At 47.8% G+C, this 23,577-nt stretch overlaps 1 protein-coding gene across 5 annotated transcripts in view; it reads right to left on the bottom strand.

Moving 5' to 3' along the window:
- The window catches only part of CACNA1B (calcium voltage-gated channel subunit alpha1 B), a 330,258-nt gene that overhangs the window by 301,271 nt on the left and 5,410 nt on the right, over window positions 1-23,577 (bottom strand). For all 5 annotated transcript variants that reach the window (XM_031059209.1, XM_031059210.1, XM_031059211.1 and 2 more), the window contains exon 3: window positions 18,270-18,409. In XM_031059209.1, coding sequence (XP_030915069.1) covers window positions 18,270-18,409 — 140 coding nt within the window. The remainder of the gene's footprint in view (window positions 1-18,269; window positions 18,410-23,577) is intronic.

Genomic DNA, 23,577 nt, shown 5'->3' with positions numbered 1-23,577 from the left:
CATCATGAGACAAGAAACACATGAAGTTACCAACAAGCTTAAAGCCACACACTCCCACCTCTTTGTATTGTTTAGAGCTTTCTACCTTCAGGTGGAGTTTTCTTGGTGCTGTCTGAGCCCTAAATTAAGGAAAATCATAAGAAAACTCTGTTTTGATTTCATGAGAAGCCCTAGAAATCTTTCCATTTGGATTGGTGCCCTAAAACTTGTCAGGGAATGAGCCCATGCAGGAGAAATGAGCCCATTGCTGTTCCTCAAAACAGGTTTTGAGGGTATTAAGTGAAAATTAATGGCTACTTTTGTCTTTGATATTCCTATACCTCCCTGTGCACCGTAAAATGGGAAACATCAAAGTCTGTCTCACAGGGGTGTTGTGAAATTGAGTTAACGCTGGTGTGAAGCTCTCAGGCTGTGGCAATGAGGTCCATAAAAAAGAGGCCTGGAAGGAAATGAAGATTCCCATGTTCAGCCCACGGTTTGAATAAGCCTGTAAATAAGAATTAGGGCTGCACACTGAACAATAAAGATGGAAAATGAGATTAGAACAATCCCTTCTGCCACCTCAAACAAAGCTGGAACCTAGTGGAGAATGTGGAGGTGACCAAAGGGAGCCACACAGGTTAATTCCAACCTTGCCCCACTGCCAACAAACTGCTGAGCAGAAAATGGGTTTGCACCTGGAAAAAACACTCTGGGGATGGAGCAGGTGCCTGGTGGGGTGTCCCTGCTCCAGGATTATCCCCACTGAGCATTTTGGTGCTCTCAGTAAGGTCATCTCCTCCCATCCATGCTCAGGATGAGACAGACCTGGAGCCTTCCTCCTCATGTGCTGTACCCTACAGGAGCTGAGCCCTGAGAGCAAACAGAGCTGGGACAGAACCCATCAGGTGTGTGCTGCATGCACAGGTGGTGAAAGCTCAGGGACAGCTGTGTGTGGAGGGGCAGGTTAATGTTTGACAGCGTGAGGAGACCACGAGCACCCCGGGAGCACAGGATGAACCAGACCCATCCCACCTGAGCTGACCTCAGCTGCTCCCTGTGCTCCATCACCAGCCTCTCACCCGCCCCACAATGAGCACAACCAAGGGCTTTCCATCAGGGATGGGCAGGGCAGAGCAGCCCAGCTCCTCAGCAGGTGGAAGCCCATAAAAACCCCCCTGGAGTCAGCACTCGGGTGTTGTGTCCTGTTTTGGGTTCCTCACTGCAAGAAGGACCTTGAGGATGAGCAGGCCCAGGGTAGGGTCTGGAGCCCCAGGAGAGGCTGAGGGAGCTGGAAAGGAGCTCAGCCTGGAGAAAAGGAGGGGGAGACCTTGTGGCTCTGCACAGCTCCTAACAGGAGGGGACAGCCAGGGGGTCGGGCTCTGCTCCCAGGAACAGGGACAGGAGGAGAGGGAACGGCCTCAGGTTGGACATCAGGAGGAATTTCTTCTCATAAACAATGATTAAACATTGGACAGAGCTGTCCAGGGAGGTGGTGGGGTCCCCATCCCTGGAGGTGTCCAAGGAACACCTGGAGGTGGCACTCACTGGGTGACAAGCAGGTGGAGATCAGTCACAGGTTGGATTCTATGATCTCGCAGGTGTTTTCCAACCTAAATAATTCTGTGATAGAGCAAAAAATCTCCAGTGACCACAACCTTGGGATGCAACCCTAAAATTAACATAGGTAAATTCAATTTCAGTTTCTGCAGGCTGGGCCATCCCTCCACATGGGTAAACACAGAGCAATCAGGAAGAGCTATTAAGAGAGAGAACATTTAATCTAAAAAGTGCATTTTTAAGGATGCTCTGAATCTCAGCTGGCTCTATCTGCCCAGAGACTGAGCAGCACAGCAGCAGGAGAGAAACTTTTTGCTGGATAGTTTTTATTGAATTCCCCCACACACATTCCCCCTGGATTTTGGTCAACCACAACACTTCAGTAACTCAAGCCAAGTTTGCCAAAACCTTTCCTTGAAGAAAAGCAGCATGGAGAACGTTTTGTGTGCCAACATTGTTAAATCAAAACCTTTAGAGTCTGGTCTTTTCTACTTAAAAGGATGTCACAGTTTAATTTCCCAAATAAAATTGAAGTTAAAAAATTAAAATTGAGAACATTAAAAGCTCGAAATCATCATAATCCAGATTAGACAAAAACATTACTCCTCATTTTCCCCAATTTTCTTGCCTTTTAAAACTGCTTTTCCTATGAAACTCAGTTCTTTCAGTGCTTCTGCATGGCATGAAACAATTCCCTTGATTTTTCACGGAAGCTGAAATCAGGATTATTTGCACAGAGGAAGCAGTTGCACCACATGCATTTCCATACCTCTCAGACAGCTAAATTTAACGAGTTAATTACGTGAGGAGGAGAGGGGAAGTGGAAGAAAGGCTGCACCTGGCAGCAGCCAACCATCTCTGCTTCCTCCAGGAGCAGCTCTGGAGCCTTAAAGGGAGGAGCCTCCTCATCCTCTCATTCACCTGCTCCACGCTGGAACAGGCTGGCAGATCTCAGCCTGAACAAATTGTCCCCATCTTAAAGCCACGTTTGTAAAACTACAATAAATAAAAAAAAAAGAGAGAAAGCTGAGAGGTTTAATTACTTTTATCCCTGTCTGAGAGGCGCTTTCAAGTATAGCCAGGGTTCCTGGAATTGCAGTCCCAGTGCCAGGGAGAAAATGAACAGCAAGAGACAGGCTAAAAAAATCCCCAGCTCCCGGATATTTGCCTGAAACACAGCTCGTTTCCAAGAACAAGGCACTGCAAAGTCTGGCTGGGGCTGGTCTCCAGCAACACCCTTCCCATCACTCTGCTCCAAGGTTACTCCAAGCCTGAGCTCAGGGATTTACAGATCCTCCCCACACGCACAGCTGGGGCTGGGTGAGGTGGGAAGTGGCAAGAGCTGGGTTTGTGTGGTGTTTGTGAGGGTCCCCAGGATGAGAGATGAGAATTTGAGTCCATGTTCTCAGAAGGTTGATTTATTATTTTTTTATATTATATTAAAAATGCTGTACTAAAACTATACTGTAGGAGCATCGAGGGGTAGGACGGTGGGGATGGACGGAGACGAGAGATCTCTGCAGCCAGGTCTGGAACTTGGGGTTTATTGCAAAGGGCCTGGGTGCAGGGCCCTGCTGGGAGCTGCCAGGCCCCAAAGAGAAGTAAAGAGAGTGGTACAGAGGATGAGAGAGAGAGAGAGAGGATGAGAGGGTAAGAGAGCATGGTTCCCATTACAATACAATAAATCTTCTTCTTGTTGAATATTCTGATTCTCACTAACCAATCTAGTACAAGATACAAATCCTACAGCATTTACATACAGCCTATAAGAATCATTACATTACCACACTGTGTTACATTTTAAACCCTACAAACTCCACTTTGGGCCCTTCTGCCAAGCTGGCAGGGTCTGCTCTGACCCTTGGGCCTGTCTGCAAGCAGAGGGTGTTGTTCCAACAAAAGGGGATCCCCTTCAGCCAGCCACACCATTGTTTTCCAGTTGTTCAGTAACTGAGGGATCTCAAAGCTTGCTTTCATTCCAATCTCACTTATAGTTTCTATATTCTCAAAATCTTTAGCCAGGCAATCATATTTATAAGGCTTTCCTGTTTGATCTTCCCCAACACTACACTAAAGAAAGAGAAAGGATACATCAGAAGGCTTAACAAAAATGAATAATAAAAACCCTTGACTGCCTCAGAGAGTCCAACACATCTGGCTGTGATTGGCCATTAAGTAAAAACAATTCACATGGTGGATAAACAATCTCCAAATCACATTCCAAAGCAGCAAAACAGGGAGAAGCTGAGGCTTCCCAGGAGAAGAAATCTTGGCAAAGGGATTTTTCAGAAAATATCACAGCAACAGGTTTGGTTCTGCTGGGTTTAATGAGAGCTCAGAGGGACAGGCTCTGCATTGGGTGCAGATTGCACAAAGGAGCTGGTTCCCTAATGGATGAGCTCTGGGAAAGGCACAGCTCTGCAGCCTCCAACTCCAAACACACCCAAGCATCCCAAGAGTCATTTCCGTGGAGTTACCTTGGCAGGGTCTGCAGCTCCAGCTGTGTGCCCAGCCCCGGCTGCTCGGCAGGGCGGGCAGCCCCAGGAGCTGCAGTGCCAGCTGAGATGCCAGCCCTGGGGGGCTCAGGGTGATCAGACACCGAGTGGAGCTCTTGCCTGGGGTGCAGCTCTGCTGGAGGGTACCAGCTCAGCACTTTTGTACCTGCCACCTGCGTCAGTGCCATGGCTCTGGCAGAGGGGATTCCTCAGCTGCTGCTCGAGTCCTTCAACCGCGGCATCCAGGGGAACCAGGGGGATGCTCACCCCACTTCTACTTTATATCTTCTAACGATGTTGTTTGTTTTGGTTTTACTTGGACCCCTTGTTTGTAAAGAGGAAAACAAACCTAGGTATGAGCTCACTAGTCTGCGGATGATGAGTATTGTGGGAAATCCAGGATTCCTGGACAACTGACCAATATGGTCAAGCAGAAGCCATTTATTGTTTACCTTACACACATATTTATAGATTCTACAAACTACTAAGTACAGACTTCTTGACTGGTGCCTTTGTCTTGTTCACTCATTTTCTGCCTGCATTTCTCAGAGTATGTGATTGGTTACAGTCCAGGTGTTTCACAGCCCTCTGTTATCCAGGTCTTACTGTCTTGGTAGACAGTTTTTCAGCCTCTTCTTTCTTAATTCAGCACAATTTATGTTCCAGCAGCCTTGATGAATTCCTGAGGCTTTGATAACAAACTTAGAAGCAGGCTGGCTGGTGCCCACTATGGCCTTGCAAATACATTGCAACGGATGAGCTCTTGTAAATCCCAAATTTCTCATGGACAAGAGGCAGCACCCAACACTTGTGGCTTTCCCTGCACCTCACAGACACCCATGCACTGCCTGGCACATGGATGCAAACACCACAGGGCTCTGCCTCACAGCTCAGTCCCTCAGGCCACTCACCTGCAGCTGAGCAGCCCACACAGCACCTGGATTCCACAGATCCCTTTATACAAGCATTCCTACAAAAAAAACATGATCCAAGATGCTCAAAAGACGATGGAAAGTACACAACAGACAACACCAAGGCCTTGTCTCTGTCCGTCTCTTGAGCTTTCTTCACCCAGAGTCACTGTGGGCACCACAGGCTCCTTTCCACCTGAATCCCTCATCCCAATCCACAAGGGGTCAGCAGGAGCTTCCCCAGCATTTTCACTGCAACCCCAGCTCCAGTCAGGCCTCCTACACCAGCAGCAGGACCAAAGCTGTGCCACCACTGCCCAACACCAGCTGTGAGCAGTGGGGCACTCATTAAATCCCACCCCATGGAAGGGGCAGTGGACAGTGGCCTCTCACTGGACAGGGACTTCTCAGTCCCACCTGGATTCACCTTTCCATGCACCTCTCCTGCAAGGACAGGCAGCTTCTCTCTGTCACCAACTTCTTTCCATGGATAAGGATCCTCTTTCACAGCCCACGTTATAATCAGTTTAACAACCCAGCAGCCACAGACAGAAAGTTCTTTCTCTCCATCCTCTCATATCTCCAGGCCCTCTGTCACATGATAAGCTCGTGGACACTCTGCAGTGTCAGCAGCACAGTCCCTGACACCTCTAAGGTGTCAGATCAGGCTCTGCAGTTGGATGAACAAGGCCTGGAGGGTCTCCTGGTGCTGCCAGGTGGTTTTAACTGAGCAGTCCAACACCATCTCCACCAGGGTGAGGGAATTACTCCCTCCTAACCCCCCTGGCAGTGGCTTTACACCACAGTTCAGAACACTGAGCCCTCGTCCCTGAACAAGCTCAGCTCCTGCAGAACTGACAACATCCAAGAGCAGGTTTGGTCCACACAGAAACCTGGGGAGATCAAGAGGAATAAATGGCTGCAGCACCAAGGACCCTGTTTTGCAAAGTCACTTTCCTTGATCCCATCCATATTTCAGCACAGCTCCAACTGAGCCCCATTAATGTAATTGATTCTTAATGGCATTCTCCAAGAAACCATGTGAAGATTTTAACAGGCTATTAGATGGAAATTAAACCTCACCCAAACCTTCCTCCTGTGGAACAAAGGTTTCCAAAGATGCAGGGGATAAGAAGGTTGTTTTGAGGAAAAGGAACACTAATTCTGCATTTTCCAGCCCTCACAGAGGGACACCAGAGGTTTGTTGTTACAAGGAAAGGGTTTCTCATCATTTCCACACAAGCCAGATCAGAGGGCAGCCCTAGAGGGATCAGAAGCAGAAGTGGTGTTTGATGAGCTGGAGGGCTGCCAGGTTTCAAAAAGGAAAAATAAATACAAATTTTGTTTGCTTTTGTCCCCTGGGCACCCTCGTGCCAAGCAGGCCTCAGCTCATTGCTCAGATGTGGCTTTGAAACCCAAAGAGCTGAACCTGGCCCAGGTCACAGCTGTGGCTTCAGCACTGCTGGAACCCTGGGGAGGCTCCTGCTGCAGGAAACCTTTGCAGCCCCGTCCTTCTGTGGAAAGAAGCCCCAGGAAAACACTCCCAGATTCTCCCTGGCATTCATGAACCACACCTTTTGAAAATCAACCCATGATTCCAGCATTTCAAAGCCAGGACACCATCCTGAGCAGTGGCTTTGCCACAGAGGACATTCCCCTCTCTCCATCCAAGGTGGAGCCCTTCGTTTTCACACAGGTTGGTGACAACACTCGTGGACATTTTGACTCAGAGCACACCACCTCCCCCAGAGGTCCAACCCTGCCTGGGGCTGAGCTCTGCCAGACACCCACAGCTGCAGCTCTGTGTGTGCCACGCCGTGGATTTAACACATTCCCCGTGGAACACGAGCGCTGAGCTCCCTGCAAGAGTCTCCCACTCACTGTGACTGAGCAGCTAGAAGAGTTCTAGCTGATGATTTCTACAAGATGATGCCGTTACCATCTCTTTTACTTCTGATTCAAGTTCCCCACACTTCATTTCAACATTTTTAAAGGCTTATTTTTACTTCTTTTGAGACATTTGAAACTCACTACTTTTCAGTGCTGACAGGCAGCCTCCTTCCCAGTACGTTACAGAGTCAGGAACCAGCACTGCCTTCATTTTTAAAGAGGGGGGAATGTGGAAACAAAGGGAAAAGAAACAGCCTAAAGTCCCTCATTAGCCAAACACATGAGCAGAAGAGAAAAACAGAACCCTCAAAATCCCACCCACTGCCCAGTGTGCTCCAGAAGAGAACCAGAGCTGCATTATCCTGGATCTGCCTCAGACAGCATTAACTGCTCCCATACTCTCCTGTTCTTTCATGTTCCAAATTAAAACAAGAAATTGGATCATGCCAAGCTTCCTTTTTACCCTTTGTGAAAGGCGGGAGTTGCCATCATTTTGTATCTGTTATAACTGGCTTTAAAGTTGTAACCAGAGAGTGAAAAAAATTAAGTGCTTTTTAAAAATAGACTTGGGGTGATTCTGTCTATACAACTAGTAACCAAGTCAAACATTTCTAAATCCTCCTGTATTCTACCTATCCAATTTTATTACTTTATTGATTTTTACAGAGCAAGAAATTTAAAGAAGCTCAGGATTCATCCAGGAGGTAATTTGGGCCACAGAACTTCAGGAATCTGGAATGCTTCTGCCCAGGAAGTGGCTAAATAAGGCTGAGATTTGGCATCAGAAGACAAGAAAGGTAAAATTTTTCATTTCAGCACATTTCTCAGAGCAGAGATAAGCTGCAGAGATCTGTGATGAGGTTATTCATGTTATCAGCTAAATGGTTTTGAACAGATGCAGCATCACTTACTTGGAGCACATGGATATGAACTTCTGAAAATAATGGGATTAAAAAGAAATGTGAGGAGTTTTCTGGAGTTCAGTCTTCATCCTGCAGCCAGGATCCAGCAGTCCATGTCTTTATCAAGCCGAGTCCTCACCTCATCTTTTCTCCAGGCCTGTTTCTAATCACCCTCAGGAAAGGTCTTACCCACCTCCCAGCAGCCAAGAGTGCAGATCCCTTCCCAGTGTGGAAATAACTCCCTGCAACCTCCCACAGCCTTTGGCTGCCACCCCTCTCCCAGCGCTGGAGGCCAGAAAAGCAGCAGAGATTTGTCTTTGGCACTGGGAGGGAGGTTTGCTAATGCTCCTCCCCAGCAGGAGAGCTTTCATGCCTGACTGGTGGCAGCTGGACGAGCTCTCAGCTCTGACTGAAGCCTCATTGAGGACAGGGCCACCCCCTGATCAGATAATTTCACCTGCCAGAATCTTCTCCTGTGTTCCAGATCCTGCGAAGTCAGGAGGCCACGGCTGAGATGCTCCCAAAGCAAGGTCAAGGGGATGTTCCACCATGGGAAGGGAGCAGCGAGACCCCTGCAGCACCAGGTCTGAGCCTGCCAGGCCTCCCTCCTCACCAAAACCAAACCCCCTTTATCACAGTGATATCCACATTACCAGAAACCACCTGGGATTCATTTTAAATGAGTGCCAATTTTCAACCCCAGATCTTTTCCCACAGCTGAGGCTCACGGGGTTGGAGGGCACACTCAGCTCTGGAGCATTGAAGTTTCTCTCTGAGCTGCAGCAGGAAGACGTTTGATCTTTAAATCAGACATGAAGGGATGAAACAGCAGCACTCCTATTGATACTGTGTCATGTCTAAACTGACAAATTCGTATTCCCAGGTCAGGCTGGAACAGGCTGGATCCTGGTCCCGAGCCGTGGCTCCACAGGATTCAGAAGAAATTGCAAGATAAAGGAAAGGACAATTATGAAACAGCCTGTTCACATTTCCACCTAACTTATTCCAGGGAGCACCAGGGAAAGGCCTAATCATCCCCCTTCAAAAAAACCATTTCCCTTCTGGTGGATCTGAAGATGATCTCAAGGCTACTTTGGTCTCAAGACCCAAACCAGCAAATTCTTGTGATGATTTCCATGAGTTAATTACATTTCCATTAGTGAAGATGTTCTAAAACTTCATTTTTGTCACTGATGTTTTTTGAGTCCTACCAAAATAGATAGGGAAACATGATTTTCTCTCTGCTTTTCTTTATCTATCTCACCCTTATGAGACTTTGCTCTTAATTTTAACACTCAGCCTTTTCACTTCTCCTTAAAGGGACATTTCTTCAACACTTTAATCATTTTCACAGCCTTCATCCTAAGCTCCCATGCCCAAACTTTATTTAAGGACGCTGGTTCAGGGTGTTTGAGAGGGGGAAACTGAGCCAAAAGGCTGAAAGACTGAATTGCCTTCCTTTTTTAGTTCTTTTTAATTGGAAAATAAGCTGAGAGCCCCAATTCAAGTTCTATTAAGTCCTTTTTGAACCAGAATCAAGCTACATCCAACCAAGTATTTCTGATTATCAGAGTTCTTCAGCACAGGAACATTTCATAGCTGAAAAAGTCTCAGTCTTCTCCAAGCAGCTCATTTTTGTCCTTCACTTCTATACTTCTACATCATCCCATGGACCATGAACGTGCTCCTAAAGCCTCAGTCTGACTCTGGGACCTTCCAGTTGTGCAGAGCCCTACAGGGAATTCGTGTAACGAGGCAAAGGAGGAGAGTCAGCTTTAACCCCTCTTCAGAGACTTCCCTAAGGAACAGCCCTCTGCTCACAGATTCCTGGCTGAGAGCAGCCCTCCCCTCTTTGGGGAGCCCCAGGAACAATTTCTATTCCCAGAAAAGCCCAGCACTGCTCCAATCTCTACTCCTGATCCTTTCTTTGCTTAAATCTCATCCAGCCCAGCCTGAACTGACTTGAACTGAGCCAAGAGCTAAACCCATTATTGTCTAAAATTGGGTTTAACTCCGGAGTGACCTGAACTTCTTGCTCCAGAGGGAGGCTTTTAAAATGCTGCAGCTGATCACGAGAATCACCTACACAAACACACCCAGCCCTGCAGCCAGCTCGGAAACCAAGACAACTCCAGCACTGACAGAATAAGAATATCCACCAGAAGAGCCTGACCTGTTTCCTGAATGCTCCACCCTGACATCACTGAGCACTGAATTTTGTTTCATTTATCAATCCAAAACCCATGACAGGTGACTTTTCTGGCCACCAAAATATGGGGAGATGGAGGAGGGAGGATACACAAGTGTGTCAGACATGGATTCAGTGGATGCTGACCATGCCAGGAGGGAAAGGTTTCTCCTGTGTATTGTTTAGGTGGCCTTTGTGAGGATCAGGGAACTTTTCAAAGCCTCTAAGCTCACCCCACAGGTTTGGTGTGTGCCACAGGAGGCAGGGCTTTCTCAGCCTGGGCTGCTGGGCATGCCCACAGTCAGGAGCTCATCCAGAGGAGTCATCCTGCAGCCTGACCTCACTCATGGGGGATCCCTTCCTCTGTCCCAACCCCACCTGACCCTTCAGCACAGAGAAGATGCAAGAGAGCTGAAGTTAAGCAAAAAAATCTTGTGGAATTGTGTGGAAAAGCATCTCCAGGTGCTGATCCTGGACTTGGCTTGACCTGGAATTCACACATCCTCTGGCTCCAGCTTCCAGCGTGGAAGCCTGGCCCTGGCCAGAGCATCCTACACACCTCTTGGGTCCTTCAGCAAGAAAAGAATGGAAAATCAGTTTTCCAAATCCAAGTTTTCTTGATGTTTTCAGGGAGCCCCAAGGAAGAGAATGGTCTGAGAGCCCCCAAAGCCTTTGGGGTGAGATGTGGATCCAAGGACACGTGTGCAGACTCACTGTTGGCACTCAGGCTTAGATCACAACTAAAACCAGGCTGATTTACCGAATCCTCACCCTTTTCCACAGTCGCAGGCAGGTTCTTCTCCCCTGAGATGAGCAGGCACTTTGCCATCCAAAGCTGCTCCCTTGGAACTGGGACACAGCAGCAGAAGCACCATTTGAGAAGCAGGAGTCTGAGGCAACCTGCACCCTCCTCCTCATCTAATTATGGGACAGCACTCAACACCACACACAGCACTTGGGTATTTTGGGCTTGGCGATTTTTTTTGCTTCTTTGTTTTTAAACTAGGAAGCATCAAAAATAAGAAATTAAAGCCCTTTGGAGCTGCAGTTTGATTCGCTGGTTTGGAGTTGAATTCCCAGTATCCACACCCAGTTCCAAGAGCAGCTACCAATGTTTTCCATCTCTAGGTGCCCACAGGACATGGTTGCCAGGGCAGGATCACACTTTAGGAGCAGATCCCAAGGTCCAGAGTCCTCTTCCCACCTGCAGGCTCCACAATTGCCTGTGCAGCTGCTTCCCTCACAAGAGACAATATTTCCCTGCCACCCACCTGCCTTTGAGAGCCATAAAAAGCTAAAAATACTGTCTGGACTCTGGACCAATGATCCTGCATGCCTTTGATAAAGCCCTGGCTGCCATGAGGAGCAACCCTTGCTTTCATTTGGGATGATCACTTCCACTTGACAGCTGCCCAGCTTCAGAGAGAGGTAAACACCCATAAATATTGTCTGGCAGCCCCTCTTTGTGAGCACAAAGCTTCCAGGAAGCACAAACAGGCACAAAATGTGGAAATGAATACAAGATGGAAACTTGGATGGTTTTGTTTCCTCTCTCTGTAATAGAAAGGGGGTTTGTGCCTCAACTTCCAGGCTCCTTGTGCTGTTCCATCATTATCACTTCTCATCCCAGGTATTCGACACCTCGCAGTCCCTTTTAATAAAGTAAGAGAGCAGCACATCAATCTCATTATCTGTTTGCCCTTGAGAGGTTCTCTGACCTGAAACGTTTGGTTTGCCACCACCAGAGCAGAGCCAGAGCAGGATAATTTCTGCCAGGGAAGGGCTGTCCCCACCTGCAGGTCCTCTGAGGGGCTGGGACCATCTGCAGCCTTCCTCTCAGCACAGCCCAGAGTCCTCCTCTGCCCAGGAAAGTCTCTTGATTTAGCAGCCAGCCACACAATTACTCACCCACCTGCTTCCCTCAACCTGCCTCCAGCCACCCCCACCAAAATCAATGCAGAAAAGCCACTACAAGCAACAAAAAAAGACACGAGCCCTAATTAACACAGCAAGAGGCTCAGCACGGCCTGGGCCCCCCTTTGCTCAGAGAAACAAGCCCGGAGAGAAAACAAGCTCCAGTCCCAAGGAAACTGCTGCCCACTGGGCAAAAAAGGAAATGGGGACATTTGCCAGATGGGTTTAGAGCCCTCAAACCCTTCTTCCCTGCCCAGTCTTCTCTGAAGGGAATGGCTTCTGCAGCTCCTCAGGAGTCCAGACAGCCAAGGGGCAGAGGATAGAACAATTTCTGTTCAACCTGAGACCTCACACACCCTCCTCCCTCCCAGTTACAAATTCTCTCTGCTTCAAAAATGAAAATTTGGTGTCTTGGCTTCCTCCCTTTCTGCCCTCACCTACCAGCCAGAGCACCAGCTAACACCTGACAGGTAAATCCCTGTGTCTTGTCCACCTTTATCTGATTCAATTTCAGAAGGGGGCCTTTGCTCTTCTGAGCCAGCAAGTGTCCATCCATCACTGGAGCATAAAAGAAATTGAACACAAGGATCAGCTGCATTAAATCCATAAAACTTTTCTCCTTTCATGACTCATGCACGGTGCTGACAGCGCTCGCCCCGAGTCCATCACCACCCCAAGCAAACAGCTCCTTTTCCTTGTGACAGCCAACCAGGACTGAGCTTGTTCCTCCTCAAAGTGTCCCTTTTCCCAACTCCTGTTGTTGCCCTGCTTTGCTTTCTAGCACAAAAATTTCCACACTGGGAGAGCAGAGGGCAATCTGCACTTCCCTGCTCCAACCCCTTCCTTCCCTACATCTCCAGTCCCCGAGCTGATAAACAAAGCACTGAGCAACCACCTAGAGGGGTGCTGCAGGGCAGCCAAGGGGGCTGATTTCATTTGAATTTTATTTCTCTAATTAGTTCTGTGGTTATTTGCAGGTGGAATACAGAATCAAAGGATCACAGAAAGGTTTGAGTTGGGAGGGACCTTGAAGCTCATCCAGTGCCACCCCTGCCGTGGCAGGGACACCTCCCACTGTCCCAGGCTGCTCCATCCCCATCCAACCTGGCCTTGGGCACTGCCAGGGATCCAGGGGCAGCCACAGCTGCTCTGGGCAGCCTCTGACAAGGCCTGCTCACCATCACAGGGAAGGATTTTTTCTCTTAACATCTCATCTAAACCTCCCTTCTGTTTGAAGCCATTTCGTCTCGTCACCCTTGTACACAAAATACATCAGAGCCAGTCCCAGAGCTCAGATATCCTCATTTAAGGGCTTCTGAAGTACAGGAACATGCACATGGAGAGAAAGAAATGCTGGAGCCAAAGCCTCTATGAGTATTTGACAGCTTTAAGAATCCCAGCCCTCCCCAAGACATTTCCTTCTCCAACACTTCCCTGGTCACATCTCCCCCCACACCCTGTCTGGGAGGTACATCCACCTGAAAGGAGCAGATCCAAGGTCCAAACCTGCTGCACAGCCCAGGCTGGGTGGTTCCTGTGCCTCCCACTCTGTCACTCATCCCTGCACCCAAGGCTGCTGCTCCTCAAACACAGCACCAGGAATAGCAGCTCCCACTGCCCACATAGCAGGATGATCCTGGTAACCAGCAACGCTCACATCGAGCATGAGCAGGCCTTTATGCTGTTACTAAATGAGTTGCCTTCCAAATTATTAGCAGCATCAGGAGCAAGGAGCACATTTCTCAGACAATCAAGATAATTCTGGCTTTTGTAATTTGTTCCAGACAGGCTGAGACATCCATACCCGCGCAGAGACTTTGTGCACATTGTTTGGCAGCTCCGGGGCTGGCACACTCTGTCTCTGCCAGTCCCACCCAGAGATGCAGGCAGCTGATCCAACTGGCTCAAGAAGCCACCAGGACTCTTCGAGAGTGTTTAATCCAGGCTGATTGGAAGCCAAAAGAAATTAATTCTGCTCATAAAGGGCAGAGCACGATCCTGTCAAGCGCTCCATTATTTCATAGCAGCCTTTAGCCACTCTTGGTGTTGGTCAAACACCATGTGGCTGTGGTCACTCCATGAGGATGTGGCAGAACTGGGGAAGGACCAGAGCAGCAGCAAAAGCCTGTGGTGCACAGAAAAGCCCTTAGGTCAAGGGAGGTTGGGCAGCATAAATCTCTGACTGGGGAAAAGCTGGCATTTCATAAAACCATAGGCATGCAGAAAAAGGAATTCTTCTTCAAGCCTTACTAGAAGGCACCAAGGGGAATCTCAGGTAGCTGGTGGTGAAAAAGGGACAAGCAGCTCTTTTCTTGGGGTATGGAGTTAAACCCTACAGCCCACTATCCATGATATGGGAAACCAGAAGTACAAACAAGCTCCAAAACACAACTGAGGGCAGACCGCTTGGACATCACAGTTTAAAAGCCCTTTTTTCCCCCTGAAAAACCCCTAGACATCTGAATTTTGGGAATCAAAGATCAATATCATTCTGTCCATGCCATTCTTCCCCTCAGCACACAGCCCTTGACACCAGCTCCACACAAACCCAGCAATTCTTCAGGCTTTGCATCCAAAACCCAGGAGAAAATCTCCCATGAACTCCAAGAGGAAAAGATCTGAGCCCTCCAGGGCCTGAATCAGAGCTCGTGGCTCCAGCTGAGGAATTTGGGGACAGGACAAATTTGTTCCCAAAACAACTGTGAATTTCTAAAATTTTCAACCCAAAACAAGTAGCAGCAACAGAATTAAAAAATCCCTTTGCCTCCAGCTTGGAAAAAGTGCATTAAGATCATCCAGTCCCAGGCCAATTGAGAAACTGCATTTTTGTGTGATTTAGAGCTGCTAATGGGTGATGTCACCACTGGAGCCAGTGCAATCCCACAGAAACGTGGAAATAAAATGAGCAGGAGCTATAAAACGTGTTTTTCTCCCCAACAGCAACAGGCCCATCCCAGCAGGAGCAGCTTTCATTGAGACTCATCTACAACTGGTGGAGATCACAAGAAATCACTAAATAAATCACAGAGGTAACAATATCTTTCAAGGAGAGCAACCTGTTCTTTTCCCAGGCCTTTGTTAACAGCAGATCCACAGGTTTCCTTGGAAGCAAATGAGAAATAGGCACCACAGCATTGCTGGGAAAAGAAAGCGAGGGAGTGTTTTCTGGAACAACAAACCAAAGCCATTTTGGGCCACTATCTGTTAGACTCGAGTTTAGCTCAATAAGATATTGATCCTGGCTGCATGGAACACAGCCCTGATGTATTTCCTGATTAACAAGTTCTGCTGTCTGCTTTTGACAAACAAAATCTCTCTCATTGCAGGTAGATAAAAAATATATTTATCAATAATTCCAGGGTGCAGACATGAGTAACCAAAAAAAAAAACCTAAAAAATGGTTGGAAAAAACAGGTGGGAAGGATTGCTGCATGATCACTGGAATATTTACACAAGGCTAAGTTCAATCAATGCAGAGCCTTCCCCCACAGCCTCCTCCAAAGCACACCCAGACTCTGGCTGGCCTTTTTCCTATGGAAACAGAGAGAATGAGAGCAGAGCTGCTCTTTGCTTTTCTGGTGCTTAGCTAAAAGCTGAAAATGAGATCAGGTTTTCTGGCATTCACCGTTTACCTTAATAAAAACAAGCACTCAGAGGATTAGCAGGTACACAACTCTGTGTGGGGTATCATGGAATATTTTCATGATCTTTCATGTTTACACAGAAAAAAAAAAAAAGTAAAGGAAGAGGACTCAAAATCTCTCCATAATATTGAAGATCAATGTAAAACTGAGCTTGGGAGCAGAGCACTGCCTGGGAAACATGAAGTAACATTTTCAAGTAGAAATCTTGCACATATGGCAAAGGAAAGCTTTTGATAGAGTAGCAAAATGATATTTCAAAAACTGATGTCCTACCTATCTATATTCATAAGAACACATTAAGTACTGGCTTAGCACTGTCCTTTTTTATTATTCCCTAATAAATTACAGCTTGGTCATTCTTTGAAACACACAGATCCAAGTCTGCCTTCCACAGAAATGAGAATGAAGGTCCCACTTGTGTCACCACCTCACAGCCACCCCTGGAGGTTCTGTGAGCAGGAAATTTCTCACTCATCAAGCTGGCTTTGAAGTCTTGATGCAGAAACAAGGAGGATTTTGTCTCAAATAAACAGCCCTGCACAGGTTTCCCCTCTCACCTGCGCTCGTGCAGGCAGTGGGCACATGAAATGGTTCTGGCCACTGAAGGAAACCCAAGGAAGAGGAACTCCAGATTTCCAGCACAGCCCCATGGCAACACAGGAGTGAGCTGAGAACTTAATCATGATCTGGGCAGTGCAGAGCAAAACACACCAGGCTACAGAGAAAACACTAATTCAACCCCCTGTGTGAAGCTGCAGTGCTTTCAGTGCTCCCTCCACCTGGACTAGAAATATTCAGGAAAGCATCAAACCAAGCATGAGTAACTCTGTTATTTTCAGTACCTTCCCCCTAATGCCAAAAATCAGGCACGAGCTCAAGTGCCTTGTTAAATGCAGCCCTCGAATTACAAGGATTAGAGGTCTGGATTTCCTCAGTGGAGATGACTCTTGGGCTTGAAGCTGATGAGTTGAGCCTTTGCCACCCCTGCACTGCTGCCTGGTGGGAAGCCCTTGTACGAGACAATTTCAGCAGGGCCCAGTTGGTGTCACCATTGGAAACAGCAGCGGTGACGTTAACAGGATGGCACTTCAAAGGAACCCGCGGGGCTGCAGATGGCACCGGGGGTCCTTGTTCCAGCTGTCTCATCAAGCTGATATCCCACAATTATTTTCCAGGATCAAACAGTGCTGCAAGAAGCAGCTCCCACAGCACCAGGGAGACGCCGCTCGTTGCGGGGGGATCCCGCGGCCGCTTGGGCTGCAACGCTCGGAATGTGTCAGTTGTAAAATAAAACCAACAAACTCTGGAGCCTTGTGTTTATGGAGGAAAAAAATAATAATAATAAAAGGTATTCAAGCCATGCCTAAACAATATGGCTGGGATTCAGAAAAGCTTTTCTGTGGAGCCTGGACTTTAGGTAGAGAATCGCTGGAGTCAGCTGAATTCTAGCATATAGTGGAATGCTTTGCTGTAGGATAAATTCAGCCAATGCCAAAGTTCTTTCCAGAATCAGGGCCTTGATTTTATATTTTTTTTAACACAAACAATGATGTGGAGCTAACTAGGAATCAGAACAGAGCGTCAGTGAGAATAATTGCAGCATCTGTGCTAATTCTCTTTTCATCCTGGTACCCCCTGCTTCTAAGTATGGAAATCTGATTCTCCTTGTGCCTCCACTGAAGTTTCTATTGATTAAATACCCAGCCCCAGCAGCAGGAGAATCAAGCCCTGAATATTTATTCTCTTCCTCTTAATACATCAAGAATTCCCTTTGGCCTCTCAAGTGCTGTATCACAGGGTGCCATGAATGCAAATGGAATTACAGTGATCATGTAGCTAATGAATATATTTGTATATGTATGCAAGCACTTCCCTACTCCACACCACCACCAGGAGCAGGGAATATCCACACACACGGGCAGGCAAGGTGTGGGAAAGGATGGATATGGGAAGCATATCAATAGCAGGAGCCAGGCTGCAGTTTCTGGGGAGAAATGAACTGAAATCCTTCCAAGGATTTCAGATGAAGGCTGCAAGCTCAGGACCTCACGCAGACCTTTGGATCGTTTCCTCTGAAGCTTTAAAGCCCAATTTGTAGACTAGAAGTGTTCATGTTTATGTTTTCATTATCCACCAGCATCACCCTCTATTTATATAAATAGACAGAAACTGCTGCAATGCATAATGTAAAATATTGTCAGCATTTCCAAGGGAGAGATCAGTGATATCATCTCAAAGCAGGGTACAAAATGCACACGTAACCTTTTCACCTCCATCCTTAATAAGACATTTTGAATTCTTTTCAAACACCTTCGAATTCTTTTGAGAAAAGTTATTTTATAAGGGAATAAATTCATTCCTGCAGAAACTTGGCTGATTTCAGAGTTGTAACAGCTTAAAACCAGGATGCATTTAATTTGTTAGCACTCTCCATGTTGACTTCTAAAGTCATCCTGTAACGTCCGAAAATAAATTGATTTAAATCAGGTTCAAGTACCAGTGGCAATTAGAACCTGCAAAGTCACAGAAATGTCAGGAGGTCTCTGGATCAGATACACACTGGAATATCTACAAAGAAATATCCTCAAAACCACTTTTGAGTTGGTTCAAATGCTTGGCAAGTGACTCATTCTGCACAAGAGCCATTCCTTGGATTTACTACAGCCAGAAATGCAGGATTTTAGTGCTACTCCACTCCAGTAAATCCCAGCCCAACCCAGAGCAAACAAACACCACAAATAAGGGTGAGAGCCCCGTTAGGCTCAGGGGGAGAGGAGGTCACCTACCCTGTGAGGACCACGACAAAATCCATCACGTTCCAGCCATTGCGCAGGTAAGAGCCTTTGTGAAAAACAAAGCCCAGAGCGATGATTTTGATACCAGCTTCAAAACAAAATATTCCAATAAAGTACGGCTCAGTGTCGTCCTGGAAAAGAAGGGAAATGAAAGGAGTCAAGGAGATATCCATGTTCCTGCTGTGATAAGCAGTCCCCTAAACAGCTACAGGCAGCAACTTCACACCTTTTCCATTCTTTGAACAGAGCTGAAATTAAAGGTTTAAGTTTGTTGGGAGTAAGATCACAGAGGAATTTCATTATTGTTTCTCTGAAATGAATTTTCTTTACAAATTGGCAATCCTATTGGCCTTCATCCTGATGGTTTCACGCCACACTTTCCACCTTTACAGAATGTTCTGGAGGGAATTTTGATGTGGAGATTTTGCTCTAAGGGTATATTGAAATCAGAGATGACAGGTTTCTGGAGTTATTGGCGTGGAAAATGTTCCACAACTCATCCAGGAGCCTGAAACAAGAGGATGTCTTGGGGAGCAACAGTCAGCCACAGCAAGCCTGACTGCACTGACAGGAAATTATTTATTTATCATTTATTCCATCAGTTCTTTCTTTGCTGCTTCTCCTCCATTTTATCAATTTTCACAGCTGCAGCCTCATTTGTTTTCCTTTCACTGGGGATGTGGTTCAGGGAGAAATCCCCAACCCCTCCCATGAACAGCAGGAGCAGCAAGATTTGTGTCTGGGGTCCATGGTGCAGACTAACACTTCCCTTGGGACTGCAGATTCGTGTCCTTGCTCACTACACTGAAAATCAAGCTCGGTCTCTACAGTTTTACTAAACCTTTCATTCCATCTCTGCACCAGATCTCTCAGGATTAGGCTTTATTGACTGGAGTTTCAACACAAATTCAGTGCCAAATGGAAGCATTCACATTTAGAAGGAAGATTTGGGCAAGAAACAAGAACAAAGCAAGATGTAAAAGCAATGGGCATCAGTTTCAAGAACTTGTTTACCAGCTTTGGCACCAGTAACCAATTTCCAAATGTGCCTTAGATCCTGGTTTGCATTTGAATTCAGTGGAAGTAAAGCAGCCCTACCCAAATAAGAAGAAAGAGAGATTAGAAATCTCTTTTCCAGTGGCTTTGGCATTTCTGGCCACCAGAACCAAAGAGCTGAGGTGTAGTTGTTTCTATTTTGCAATTCTCCCAATGACAATAGGGGATTGTTTGTTCTCTGATGGAAAAAGAGCAGGAATGGCCCCAGGACCAGGGAAGAAGCAGGTTTGACAAAGGCACAGCAACTCCTGCTCAGCTCTGGCACAGACCCACACTTCAGGACAGCACTTGCTCCAGAAATTGAGATTTTTCACCCCTAAAAGTTGGGCCTGTTCAGCCTTGAGAGGTGATCCTGAGAGGGGGCCTCAGCCCTGGGTGTCCCTCTGTCTGTCTGGGTGTCCCTGTCTGTCTGTCCCAGGCTGTCCCTGTCTGTCCCTGGGTGTTCCTGGGGTCCCAGTCTGTCCCTGTCCATCCCTGTCTGTCTGTCCCTGTGTCTGTCCCTGTGTGCAGAGGGCAGAGCAGGCCCAGCCTCTGCTCCAGGCCCAGCAATGGCCCCAGAGCCACGGGCAGGGCCTGAGCCCGGCAATTCCCCTGCCCAGGAGGCAGAACTGCTGCCCTGGGCAGTGCCAGCCCTGAGCAGAGCCCAGGGAGGCTCTGGGGTCTCCCTGACTGGGAACATTCCAGAACCATCAGCCCTGCACCCTGGGGTGGCCCTGCTGGAGCAGGGAGGTGGCACCATGACCCCACTGTGGTCCCCTCCAGCCTGACCCACCCTGGGGTCTGTAATGTGGCAGCACAGCCCTCCCAGGGAGGCTTGGCTGGACATGACCCAGCTCAGCAAGTCCAGCAGAGAGCTCCAGTCTCTGAGGATGCCTCCAAGCTGCTGGAAAACACAACCCTGGAGAGGTTTTCCATCAGCTGCTGTTTGAGTTCTGTTCCCCATGTCCCTACACACCTCAGTGGGAACAGCTCTTGCACCATTCCACCTTTCACCCCCTGTTACCTCTGTTCCCCTGCACCTTTCACAGCCCCAGCAGCTCCACCTGCCCTGTCCCTGTGGTGGGGTGACAGTCACCTGCAGAGACACCCACAGGTGCTGCCTGGCCAGGCACCAAAACAGAGCAGGGGCCTGTTAAGGGGCACTGGGCCTCTGGCTGAAATGGAGAGCAGAAAATGAAAACCCAGCCCCAAACTGGCTTCCCCTCCAGCCAAGGAGGGCTTTGCACATGCAGCAGCACCTCCAAGCCCTCTGTCCCTCCCTGATGCTGCTCAGAGGACACAGGAGCCGCCCCTGCCCGACCTCCAGCTGCCCATCTCAGAGCTGTTTACCCACAGAGAATCAGGAACAAAGGCCACCAGACCTTTTATGACCTTCAACAGAAATCCTACAATACACATCTTCTTCCAGCAGCTGCTCCACAGTGAGAGCTGGAGGCATCCCAGCACAGAAAAGAGGGAACAAGGGAGAAGGGGTCAGAAAGGGGTCAGAAATCATCCTGATTCCAGGAGAAGTTCCTAACAACTCCTCATGGCCACAGGAGCCCTCGGACAGCCCAATCCACCTGTTCCTCAGGTAATGTCTGCACACAAAGGCCTCCCAGCCCATCCCAAATCCCCATCCCACAACTACTCGTGTGCCTCTAAAAATAGCTCTTCTGAGACACACAAAAAAAGCTACCTTTACCCACATCCACTCCTCCACGTTACTCCCTCACTTCCTTGAAGCCTGGTATCTACTTCAGGCTCTGCTCAATCTAGGTCAGGTGCCTGGTGATTACAGCTCCCAGAGCCAGGGAGCTCCAGGTACTCCAGGGTTTGATGGGATGTGCTCTTCCCAAAGCTAGGGCTGCACAGAGCTCTTAGGAAGTGGGTCAGGAGTCTTTGTCAGCTTCTAGGGAAGCAGGAAGGCTCGCAGATGGATTTGGGTATTTATTACAAAGAAAAACTCTCATCTGTAGGGTTGGCAGGGAGTAGCTGGGGAAATAAGAGGCAAAAGAAAGAAGGTCTTTTCTAAAGCCTGCCTAAATTTATACTGATTCAGCCCAAGAATCAGGGCAGTGACAACAAGATGAAAAATAAAATTTATGCCCCACTGGGGAGAGGTCCTGCAGCTGACAAAACAAAAGGATTTGTCTGACTGTGTGTGATGGTAGGAGGGAAGGACGTGGCTGAGTGCCCTGTGCAGCACTGAAATGGCCTTGCCTCAGCTCAGGGTCCCTGCTGGGACACCCTAAAGCCCCTTCAGACCAAAGGCTGTGGCCCTGCTCGGGTTCCAGAGGGGCAGAGCAGGTGATGATGAGAATCCCTGTGCGTACTTGGAAGGAGGGCAGAGAATCTGGGCAGCAGCCAGAGCTGTGCCAGCAAGTTGTTTGCTGTGGACACAGCAGAGCTTGAGGCTGGGCCAAACACACATTTAATCAATATGTTTCTGATCAGAAACAACTTCTGAGTCTGGAAAGTCATTACCATTCCTACTTCACGTCCTAGTGTCTTTCCTTGGCCTTCAGATGTGACAGCCTGGAGAGGTTTGGGTGTGAAAGGCTTTGTTCATGCAAAGGTTAATATGAGCAGCTCACACATTACTGCTCTAAGTGCCTGTGGATGGGAGAAAGCATTCAATCCATTAGTAAATTGCCAGAGCTGTCACAGAGTTGAAAATGTTGGAAAAGTGATGTTCTGTCCTCACATCCAAAACACCCAGGGGAGCCAAACACCCCGAGCCTGCAGCGAATATCCCACAGCCCCTCTGGTGTGGAACAGGTTTTACAGCAACTTCTGAGAGCCAGAGAGAAGTTTGATAAGAGGATCCACATTTACCCCTGAAATAATTTTCTACCAAGGTCGTTGACACAAAAACCAAGAAAGAAAGCAGGAGAAATAAGAGAAACCAGCAACTGCCTGTTCCAATGAGCACTTTGTTTGTCTTTCCTGACCAGTGAGTGAAGTGTAAACTGATGAGTTTGTATAAAAAGCATGCAGGCTAGAATAAAAGCAGTTTGAAGCCTTCTGAAAATGGAGTGTGTTGCTTTGCCTTGTCTCCATCTCAACTATGACACTGGTGCCTTCCAACAGGGCCTGCCCCAGGGCAGGGCAGGGCAGAAAAGAGATTTCCTGTCCTGCAAGTTCTGGAATCATCTCTGTCCTTCTGGGAGAGGTCTCCTGGAGCTCCTCATGGGAAACTGAGCAATCAGGAAGGAGACAGGGAGGGAAGGAGGTCTTGGTGTGGACAGCCCAGAGCCTCGAGAGCAAGGTACCCACGAGGCCATTGGGGACTGGGATGGGAAGTTCTCATTCCCACATTTGGAGCTCTCACCACCAGCAAGGCTCTGGGCTGCTCACAACAGCTCCCTCAGCATCTCTAGAGCTGCATCACCCCAGTGTGTACAAACAATGCAAGATTCTTTGGGGCAGAGGGAGGCTGACTGGGTGGAGATGGATAGGGGCAAAGCTGCTCCACTGGACAATTCCTGGTGGAGATGGACAGGGGCAAAGCTGCTCCACTGGACAATTCCTGGTGGAGATGGACGGGGCAGAGCTGCTCCACTGGACAATTCCTGGTGGGAGGGAAACATTCCCAGCATCCAGAGCATGTGAGACTTCCAGCTCAGAGCAGGAAAGAGCCTCAGGGTAGGTCAGTCTGCTGCTGGTAGGAGAATGAGTTTGTTCCTCGTTTGATGATGGAGGACCTGAGCCAGTCCCCCAGTTCACCACTAAATGCTCTGATCACCAGGCTGGGGCTTTCTCAGAGCCCTGATTTTGACCAGAATTTCCAGCCCAGAGCCAAATAATGCTTTTCTGTGCATTCAAAGAGTTCTCCTAAGCCAGACACTCCAAATCTTGGAGTACTGCATGTACTGTACATGTGCTCAGTTAACCTGTCTGACAATAACAGGAGCACAGAAAACAGCCTGGTGAGATTGCACTGCAGGATCATATCCTGGGTCTTGGGGAGATAAATAGAGGAAAATTTTGATTAAAAAACAAACATAATTAAAATGTTTGAATTGTCTCCTCCCGTTTTTCCTCAGCTTTAACAGACAGGCAATCTTTTTTTTTCTTTGTTTCTGTGGAACAAATTATCTGGGCAGTTTTCCTTCAACAACTCTGACAATATCTCCCAGTCACAAAAGGCTTGTGATGTGTTCCTCATATCCTTAATATCTGATTAACTCTTCACTGATGATCTCCAATTTGGAGATTCTAATGAATCCAGGAGGAAAAAAAGCCATATCCATTAACCATT

Source organism: Geospiza fortis, unplaced genomic scaffold, assembly GCF_000277835.1.
Source record: "Geospiza fortis unplaced genomic scaffold, GeoFor_1.0 scaffold85, whole genome shotgun sequence".
Taxonomy (NCBI): domain Eukaryota; kingdom Metazoa; phylum Chordata; class Aves; order Passeriformes; family Thraupidae; genus Geospiza; species Geospiza fortis.
The sequence above is the reverse complement of the archived record's forward strand: the minus strand, read 5'-3'. Positions and strand labels throughout refer to the sequence as shown.